This window comes from Sarcophilus harrisii, chromosome 4 (assembly GCF_902635505.1).
Source record: "Sarcophilus harrisii chromosome 4, mSarHar1.11, whole genome shotgun sequence".
NCBI classification, from domain to species: domain Eukaryota; kingdom Metazoa; phylum Chordata; class Mammalia; order Dasyuromorphia; family Dasyuridae; genus Sarcophilus; species Sarcophilus harrisii.
In genome coordinates this window covers 428,539,118-428,549,462 of record NC_045429.1, presented here as the reverse complement: position 1 = coordinate 428,549,462, position 10,345 = coordinate 428,539,118, and the positions used below count along the sequence as shown (strand labels likewise).

Genomic DNA, 10,345 nt, shown 5'->3' with positions numbered 1-10,345 from the left:
ATTTCTATGACTTTACTTGCAACACTGAACCTTTGATTCTCTCTGCCTTTTGAGGACATACTCCTGTGGCATTCCCATAGTGGGTCTCTATTCTCATATTGGATCTCTATATTCCCTTGGATCCCTCTATGTCCCATGTGAATCAGTTTAGGTAGTGGATCACTAAGGAAGAAAGAGGAAGATTGATTCATGACTCTGAGCACAGAGAGGAAGAAGAAGCTGAACCCAGAGAATAGCCACAGTCCAAATCCAACTTAAGTCAAAGTTAGGTTCAGTAAACCCAACCACTTACCAGAAGAAAGTGATATCCAAATTTCTGTTAGAGTTTCTCTCAAATTGCCACAGCTCTTACACTATTCATTAATTTATTTTTTATTCTGAACATTTAAATATCAACAAATACAAATATTTCAACATATAAAGAACAGAAAAAAGGAAGGCACATGAATTTATGATCTTCTGATTATAGTTTGGTATTTTTCGGTATGTATTGAGTTTATCACAATGGGAAATCAATTCTCTTACTTGTTTGTCTCCCCTTCTAGAAATTCTTTTCTCCCCTCAATTTTCATTATTGTCTTTCCTTTCTCCTGTTTTTGCATTCAACAAAGTCCTCATATATATTGTGTATAATCAAAGAAAAGAAAAGTCTTGACCATAGGTGAAAATGTCTATTTCATGTGGCATTTCTAGTCTGTCGCATCCCCATCAAAAGGTGGGAAACAGGCTTCATTTTCAGTCTTCTGATGGAATGGTCACTCATTGTAAGGATGGAGTCATTTGAATTTCTTTTCATTAAAATTGCTTCACTCATTTCATTAGCTTTTCTCCAGATTCTGTTCATCAAAAACAAGCAAGTGAAGATGAATGCAGGGTGTTGAGTAAACCCAAGGAAATCATGCTCTTGGGTCAGCATTCTTTATGTGACCCAGACTACTGGGAAACATGGAAACCAGCCAGAGAGAAATCAGGGTTAGAGTGATGTCTTACATCATATACCACAAGAAATTACATGTGTCATAGTGGAAACTGGAAACTGAACAAAAAGCCCAGGGAATGCAAGGCTGTGCAAGGGCTGAAGTTTTGTTCCTCAGTGCAGTTTCCTCCTGGGAGAAAGAATGGAGTGGACAGAGAGAGAATAAATGTGTGTGTGGTGGTGTGACAATGGAGCTGTGGGGGAAGTAATAAAGATAGCAGCAGAGAATGATGAAACAAATGCAAAACCAACTAGGAAGGAGAGTGAGGGTGGCTTTTGATTTGAATGACTATACAGCATGATCATCTTACTACTAGGACATCATAATTGCCTGGGTCTTAAGAGTGTAGATTTAGGACTAAAAGGATAATTAATTGTCATGTGCAACACCCTCCTTATACAAGAAAAGACACCGGAGGCCAAAGAAACGGGCCTTGTTTAATCTATTGATGCCAGTAAAAAGAGAGGCAGATCCTGGATCAGGTCCCGGATCTGCTGACTCCAGATCCAGATAGAAAAGTTTTCTCTCAAACAATTTTCAGACAATTGAAGGAGATGCCTGTCCTATTCTACCACTTCATTAAAGAGTAAAACTGTATCTTCGCCCATCACTGTTTTCCAAACACTGGTTTCCAAATATTATTTTCTTTAACATGAATTTCATTTCCATTGGACAAAACAGCATGTGCTGATATCTATAATAGTTGTGTACTTAAAAATGCCCCATAATTATAGTCAATGTTTTATATGTACCCTCCTTCACTCGCATATTGCTTCTTCTCCCAAAAGAATGTCCTATTTAATTTAATCAAATCCTCTCTAAAGTCAGAAGTCCTAAGGTTGAGTCCTGAACATATCACTTCCTGGCTATTAAAATTTGGAAAAGCCATCCCACAAGAATTGGTAAGACTAGAGCAACTAGTCTACCGATGATCTGATTAGAGTGTTGGCTGGGAGCCCTGTGAGCTGAAAGATCACAGAGCTAAGTCTCAGACCTAAGATTAGGACTTAGATCTTCTTAACTTCAAGCTTTTTATCCACTTTAGGTCAAGTCTCCTACACAGATGAGACATAAGAATACCAATTCTGCCTACTTCATAAGGTTATTTGTGAAGATAATATGAGATAATCAGCATCATAATCTTTTATATTCTGGAAAAGATTAAAAAGTTTGTGATAACATGATACAGATTAGAAGCATCACACAACAAAGAAGACAAAGGAATGGAATCCACATTTCACTGGTTGGTTCGTGACCACAATTTGCAAAAACATTGTCCATGAGTGCTCTTGAAGAACTAATGATGGTTCCTGCAAATGGGGCATTTTCTGTAAATATGGATGTGGAGTCAGCAGAACTGAAACCGTATTCAGGATCTCTGCTTCTGACTACTATTGTGCCCTTGGAACACATTTTTTTTTGTTGTTATTTTCATTTTTATCCTTTTTTTGCTAGAACATAAGAGTATTGAACTAGAATTACCCTTCTAACTCTAAATCTACAATGGTAAAATTTAGGCAGTTATGATATCAAAGCAGAGTCAGGTTGAATACTCCTTCATGCCCATGCTCAATAAACCTCTCTTTCCTATTTGTCTTTGCATAGGTTTATGTGTCTCTGCAACTATCACAAGTTTACCACTTCCCCCTCAGCACCCTTGCCACCCATCACATGTAGATCCCCTTTTTTATTTCCTCCATGATGAAGCTGTCCTAGGGGTGAGAATCTCAGTCCTTGACAGCAGTTTTATATTTCCTGGGTTCAGTTTTAGTTTCCATCTCCTACCATGACATCAGCTCTTCATTGGAATTTCCATTTCTGTTCTGTTTTTTTTCTTTCTGGGTTCTTCCAGACGCCCCTATAAAAAGAAGCTCCAAAGAGACAGAAGCACAAACCTCCAGTGTCTCTCAGCCTGTGCTCTGATCCTCCAGCTCCTCTCTCCTCTCAAAATCATGAAGATCTCTGTGGCTGCCCTCTCCATCCTCATGGTCATGGCCTTCAGTTCTCTGGCATCCTCTGCACCAAGTAAGTGAGCTTCCTCCTGCCTTCTGTGACTGTGTCCAGGCTCTGCTCACAGGATGGATAGAACCTTAATCTGATTATAAGGATCTGCTAGGGTGAGAAGGGGAATCCTGAAAGAGAGGAGCAGGATCAGCATCAGGGGGAATGTCTATGCCTTTTGGACTTGAAGCTACTTAACATGCCTTTGATAGCATATGCTTGTTAAATGTTAGATGAACAGGACAGAAGAATAGAAAGGACACTAGACTAGGTTTCAAGTTTGGCTAACTTCCCACACTTTCTCACCAAAGGCAGGAATTGCCTGGATAGATATATGAGATACTTTCCAGCTCCCATACTACACATTTCCTCAAAATGTCCCCAATAAAGATGGGGACAGCTGCTCTGATTCTCCTCCAGGCACAATGAGCATCACATCTGGTACTGGAAGGAAACAGGGTAAGGGAGACATGAGGGTACATGTCTCCAGTGTGCCTAGTAGAATATGTCCCTGGGATGGAGTCAGCAGCTAAGCAATGCAAGGTGTAATCATATGATCTCACTAATCTCATCTTTTCCTTTTCTTTCCAGTGGGCTCTGACCCTCCCACCTCCTGCTGCTTCTCCTATGTCAGTCAACAGATCCAGAGAAAATTTGTGACAGACTATTATCAGACGAGCAGCCTGTGTTCCCAGCCAGCTGTGGTGTGAGTATCTATCTACTGAAATTCTCAAGGGGATATAGAGAGAGAGGATGGAAAGAAGAAATGGGACCATTGGGCTACTTGGTCAAAGAGATGAATCAGGTCACCCAGGTGACACCTGGTGAGAAAGAAAAGTAGTCCCCCAGGTTGTCTCTGGCTAAGGTTGGGTTCTCCATTCAGCAAAGTGGGAGTTACTCACCTAAGAGGGAGGCATCAGTTGATGCAACAAATTTTTATGCCAAGATGGAACTTCCTGAGAATCTTCCCACTGGATAGGTCTTTAGAAAAAAAAATGTGATTGACTCAGTTGGATCTGAGAAATATTGCTAGAGATGAGGATTGTTCCTCAAGGCCCTGTAGAGATCTGCAAGAAGTAGCCAGTGCTAGACATAAGGGAACACAGAGAAACGTTTTTCCTTCCAGGACTTCTAATCTCTCCTCCCCTTCCTCCCCAGGTTCCTGACCAAAAGAGGTCGGCAGGTGTGTGCCAATCCCACCGATGCCTGGGTGCAGAGCTATGTTGAAGACCTGGAGCTGAGTTGAGGGACTCAGTGACATCTCAGTAGAAAAATGAATCTTAACAAGAAATGGACCAAACTGAGGAATCCCATCAGCAGATGCATCATCCTCAAAGTGCAATTTTCCTGACATGCTCTCCTCCATTATAATTTATTCTTCTCTGTGAGACTTAATTTATGTAAATTATTTGGTGACACCTGTGGTTATTTATTAGTATTATTGTTCCACTTCTGGAATATACCTGTCTCCCATGGGGACCTCTCTTGGCAGCTTAGCTTCTGTCACTTAGAATCCTGAGGTCACTTACTTGATTCCATGAACATTTGTTGAGCAAATATTTCAGAATAAAATTTTCTAAAGCTTTATCTTTTTGTTGTGGTTTTAATGTTCTTTCAGGAAGTGAGATTTAGGTGATCACATTCGGTTATAGTCATACCATATGCATGTGACATTATTAAACAAATTATTAAACAATTATTAAACATTATTAAACAATTTCTGTAAAAGCTCTGGGGGTTCGGTAGATGACCATTTCATTTTCAGTCAGCAGGTTGATGGGAGAGCCAGAAATCTAATCTCCTGCATTGAGCAGCAAGCTTCCAGGAATAGAGAAGTGATAACCCTAATATTCTTGGGTCTTTCAGACCAAATGTGGAATCTTGTGATCATGTCTGTAATCTATACTTTAAGTAGAAGATTGGAAAGCTGGAGAATGTGAAGTGCCTAGAATCACAAGAGGATGATTAGATAGAATCAGTGATGCTGAGTGGGAGAAGATCTAGTTTAGATATGATTTCTGCCTCCAAGTATTAAAAGTTTTGTCTTCTGGAGGAATATAAATTTTTATTCTTTGAATTCAAGGGACAGAAGCTGGGATAATAGCCAGCATTTTTAAGGTCCTAAATTTAGGTTTGACATTAGGAAAACTTCTCGACAATTAGAGCTGATAAAATTGTAATATACTACCTCAAGCTATGGTGGATGCCCTTGGAGATCTTTAAATAGAGGTTAGGTAATCATCCACAGAGGATGTTACTGTGGGGATTTCCTTGTCATATTTTGCACAGTGATTGTGTTTTCTCCCAATCTAAGATTCTGTAACAATGTCAAAGTATAAACAGAAAATAATTATTACATAGGAATTTTTCTAAGGAACCACCAAGGAAAGTTTAGTAGAATAGGAAAGAAGTTATCAGAATGAGCATTATCTCAAAAGGCATAGGATCAGAAAAAAATGTTTTTATTGGCAGTCAGGTGTAGAGGGCTGGAACTATTGGGTTGATGTACTGAGGTCGGGACTGCTGAGTGCTTGAGGCTAACTTCTGATTGGATGATACTCTATGGGCATATGCTTGGAAAATGGTCTGTACTGGCTCAATGATTGTTGTATAGAGGATTGTAGGAGGCTCTAGGGGCTGTAGTAAAGCTAGCCAGGGACACACTCTTAGCAGTAGACAAGGAGGAAGGCGGTTGCAGAGATTCTGTTTCCATCCTGTTCAATCCTAAGTCTAAGACCAAGAATAAAGACAGACTTTTGCTTATCCTGACTCCGGCTGATTCTGGGGTGTCCTCGGTGCTAGCGTGGTCATTTCAGTCAGGCTATCAGAGTATCATCAGTATCAAATCCTGCCTTCATTAACTGTGTAATTGTCATCAAGTCATATTCTCATTCTAGGTTTCAGCAACCTAAAAATTATTTTTGTCTTTGGAGGAGAAACATAGAGGAAATGAACTTGGATTTCAAATCACAAGATCTGGATTCTTACCCTAGCTTTAAATTAAATAAAAAATAAACTAAAACATATATTGTCAATGTCTCTGTATTTTTTGTAAGCTTCAGTTGAACATAAAGAAATCAATCAAGTCACTCCACCCTAATTAAATAAATGATAGCCTGCTGTCTGATCTCTATGTCACAAGTTTCTCCCATCTTTCAGACTAGTCCAGCCTTCTACCCTCTATGACAAACTACTTGTCCTGGGGAGAAAGAGGATAGGAAATTCACAAAATCATATATATATCATATATATATACATATATCTATAGTATATATCTATCTATATATAAAGTACATGTTGAGTTTAACACAATGGTAGGGAAACTTCTGATTGCTGGAACCTCTGAAATTCCTTTCATTCTCACCTGTGTCTTTTACAAAATTTTTCATTAATGCTCTTTTTCTTCCTTCCTTCCTTCCTTCCTTCCTTCCTTCCTTCCTTCCTTCCTTCCTTCCTTCCTTCCTTCCTTCCTTCTTTCCTTCCTTCCTTCCTTCTTTCCTTCCTTCCTTCCTTCCTTCCTTCCTTCCTTCCTTCCTTCCTTCCTTCCTTCCTTCCTTCCTTCTTTCCTTCCTTCCTTCCTTCCTTCCTTCCTTCCTTCCTTCCTTCCTTCATTCCTTCCTTCTTTCCTTCCTTCCTTCTTTCTTTCCTTCCTTCCTTCCTTCCTCCCTCCCTCCCTCCCTCTCTTCCTTCCTTTTTTCCTTCCTCCCTTCCTTTCTCCCTCCCTCCTTCTCTCCCTCTTTCCTTTCTTCCTTCTTTCCATCCTCTCTCCCTTCCTTCCCTCTCTCCCTTCCTTCCTTCCTTCCTTCTTTCCTTCCTTCCTTCCTTCCTTCCTCCCTCCCTCCCTCCCTCTCTTCCTTCCTTTTTTCCTTCCTCCTTCCTTTCTCCCTCCCTCCTTCTCTCCCTCTTTCCTTTCTTCCTTCTTTCCATCCTCTCTCCTTCCTTCCCTCTCTCCTTCCTTCCTTCCTTCCTTCTTTCCTTCCTTCCTTCCTTCCTTCCTTCCTTCCTTCCTTCCTTCCTTCCTTCCTTCCTCCTTTCCTTCCTTCCTTCCTGGTTGTTGAGGAGATGAAGTATGATTTTCTTTTTTTTAGATTAATATTTTGTTTTCCTTCAGTTACATGTAAAACAACTTTCAACATTATCTTTTCAAATTTTGAGTTTCAAATGCTCTCCTTTCCTCCCTCCTTACCTCACCCCTCCTCATTGAGAAGGTACATGTGAAGTTATGTAAAACATGAAATATGATTTTCAATTCATCTAGGAAGTGCCCAAGACAGGGTTTACAATTTCAATGCCAGGAAGTTGAATACTCCACTAGGTTGGGTTGCATTGTTCACTACAATGTATGAGAGGAAATCTCTTTGTATCTTTAAGAATGGAAGAGCCTTTTCATGGCCCCGGAAAAAAATGGAGAAATTCAAAGGATGTATTTGTACTTTTCTTGTTCTTCTTTTACAGTTTAATCTTATTTTGGTTAGCATATTTTTAATATCATATGCCTTTTACCCAATGAATCACCCATGCAACAGAGATTTTAAAGCAAGAACAGAATAGGGGGAGGGAAATTCAGCAGAACTCACCAACACAAATAGCACTCTAAATTCCCCATCTTCATTGGAGAGTGGTGGTACATTTTCTCAACTCTTCTAATTATGAATATATAGTTTCTTGAACAAGTATACAACTGGAGAAATGCAGGCCTGGAAGGATCTTTGAGGTTGATGAGCCCAGTCTTCTACCTTGGATAGCAATCTCCTCTACAACATTCATTGGGATTCCACAAGTTGGGCTTTTTTTTTTTTTTAATTTTTTATTAAGTGACTACCATATGCTAAGGATTGTGCTAAGTGGTGAGGTCCCAGAGACAGAAAGTTTTGTTTTCTAGAGGAATATATATTTGTGCTCTTTCAGTCCAAAGGACAGAACCTGGGTAATAGGCATTATTTTTAGGGGCCTAAATTTAGGTCTGGAATTAGGAAAATTTCTCAACAATTATAGTTAACCAGATAGTTACATATTACCTCAAGCTGTGTGGGTTTCCTTGGAGGTCTTTAGATAGATGCTAGTGATCATTTACAGAGAATGTGACAGTGGTGATTCTTTTAGTCATCTTTTGGACTAGATTACTGTGATCTCTCCCAAAACTTAAAATGAGATATTGTCAAGGTATAAGCAAAAAACAATTATCACAGAGCAGTTTTTCTAAAGAATCACCATGGAAAGTGGAGGAAAATATTATTCTTTATTTTTTGGTCATCTTCTACTTATGTGTGCAGTCTGTAGATACTATTATCACGTTCCTTTTGCTGCCTACAGCACAGGACAGGTTGTTGAGGAGTGAAGTATGATTTTCTTCTTTTTTTTCTTATTTATTATTTCCCTCAAATGACATGTAAAACAATTTTTAATATTTGTTCTTAAAATTTTGAGTTCCAAATGTTCTTCCTCCATTCTCACTGAACTCTTCTTCATTGAAAAGAGACATGTGAAGTTATGTAAAACATGAAATATAATTTTCAATTCATCTAGGAAGTGCCCAAGACAGGATTCACAATGAAATTTGGTTATTTTAAAGTACATATTACAATGTAGTGTATCTTCTAATTTCTTTCATATTTGCCATGACCCTTAGATTATAAAGTGTTTCCTTTTTGTTATAAGTGAATAATCATATTTGAATCTATAAAGAAAGACAGAAAAAAGGAAGATATATGGATCTGTGACATTTTACTGAAAGCAGTTTGGTTATATTTATCACAATGGTAGGGAAACTCCCCTGCTTGCCAGTATCATCTGTTCTCATTTCTTCTCTACTCTCTGTTTCTAAATTTTTTTCATTCCTGAACTTTGATTTTCCTTTTAGATGGCCATCCTTATCTACTAACTGCCACCACTTCCCAAATGAAACCCTTTCATATAACAGATTAAGTAAAAATAACAAAGCAACCCAAAACATTGGCAATGACTGAAAATGCTTGACTGATTTGATACCTCTAATTTGTCACCTCCATGCCAAGGAAAAACGGGGTCATCTTCAGTCTTTTCATGGAATGATTAGTCATTGCAATCATCAGTATTCTTAACTCATTCAAAGTTGCTTTCCTCTACAATATTATAATCATTGCATCAGTTTTTCTCCTACTTCCATTTACTTTATTCTGAATCAGGAGCTTGTCTATATACCAAAAGAGAGTTTGACCAACTCAAGAATGCCACCAACTTGGGGAAAGATTAGTTTGTGACCAAAAATTCTAGGAAAACTGGAAGGCAGTCAGACAGAAATCAGACAGAAATTATACTATATATTGCAATATCCTCCAAAGAATCCCCAAACCTAGACATGAAAGATTGTATCCAAAGCAAACTGGAGGGAAATAGAAGGAGATACCTTACAATCATTCCTGATTTCATCTAGTGGCAACATTATCTATTCTATTCACATCTCAAGCATTTCTCCACATAATGTTTTGTTGATTGTAAATCAACTCCATTTTAATTTTTTTTTAAAAAAGGACATGTCTATGTTGATGTTGAATTAATATCAAACAATTCTACTCATTATTTCATACCTACAGCCCCACTACAATATCACATTGCCCCCTTCCCCTTAAGTGTTGCTTACAATTTATGTAACTCTACTTGAAATCAGAAAGCCCAAGAATGAATCCTGAATCTGTTCCTCACTCGTTATGGAAACTAGACAAGATGCTTCATAATAACCAATAATTTTGTAGCCACTCTTCTACATTTCTTCTTATTAGACTGTTAGTTGTGAGTTAAAGATCACATAGTATTAAGATTTTAGTAAAAGGACTTCACCTCAGGTCTTCTTGTCTTCAAGCATAGAATTCAGTCCACTAAATGTCATCTTCATTTCCTCATAAATAAAATGGATATAAGAATACTTTACTTTATTGTGAAGATTAAATGGTCAATTTCAAAAATTCTTGTGCCCTCAAAAAGTTATGCAAATGGATGCTAATAGCATCATATAGAAAGGAATGGAACAAAATTAAATGTCCTCATTGTCTGTTCCTGCTCTGTCCCCATTTCCACAAAAAATTTCCCCTTACTGTCTACCACATGCACACTTCTTTCTATATCCCCCTCCTTTTTCTTACATGAAAAAACTGCCCTGGGGGTGAGTACCTCAGTTTCTTGACACCAGCCTTACATTTCCTAACTTTTGAGTTAACAATTCCCCCCTCCCTATATTCTACACAGGAATTTCCTGTTATGTTGCCTCCATCTCCCTGGGTTCTCTCAGATGCCCCTATAAAATCAGGGTCCAAACATGAGACTGAGACACAGACCTGCAGAGTCTCTTAGACTGTGCTCTGCTCCTACAGTCCCCTTTGCCCCTCAGGATC

At 38.6% G+C, this 10,345-nt stretch overlaps 1 protein-coding gene across 1 annotated transcript; it reads left to right on the top strand.

The window, feature by feature from the left end:
- The first annotated feature begins 2,649 nt into the window (after positions 1-2,649).
- On the top strand, positions 2,650-4,565 carry LOC100916478 (C-C motif chemokine 4-like). The gene is made up of 3 exons (XM_003770433.4): positions 2,650-3,002; positions 3,570-3,684; positions 4,137-4,565. Exons 1-3 carry the CDS (start codon positions 2,930-2,932, stop codon positions 4,222-4,224), a joined length of 276 nt encoding a protein of 91 aa, XP_003770481.1. The 5' UTR covers positions 2,650-2,929; the 3' UTR covers positions 4,225-4,565.
- The last annotated feature ends 5,780 nt before the right edge of the window (positions 4,566-10,345 follow it).

Excerpts from the sequence above, each read along its gene's own strand:
- LOC100916478 (XM_003770433.4), top strand. The coding sequence starts at position 2,930 with ATGAAGATCTCTGTGGCTGCCCTCTCCATCCTCATGGTCATGGCCTTC. Across the intron at positions 3,003-3,569 it reads TCTGGCATCCTCTGCACCAA|TGGGCTCTGACCCTCCCACC; the intron begins GTAAGTGAGCTT and ends TTTTCTTTCCAG. Across the intron at positions 3,685-4,136 it reads TGTTCCCAGCCAGCTGTGGT|GTTCCTGACCAAAAGAGGTC; the intron begins GTGAGTATCTAT and ends CTTCCTCCCCAG.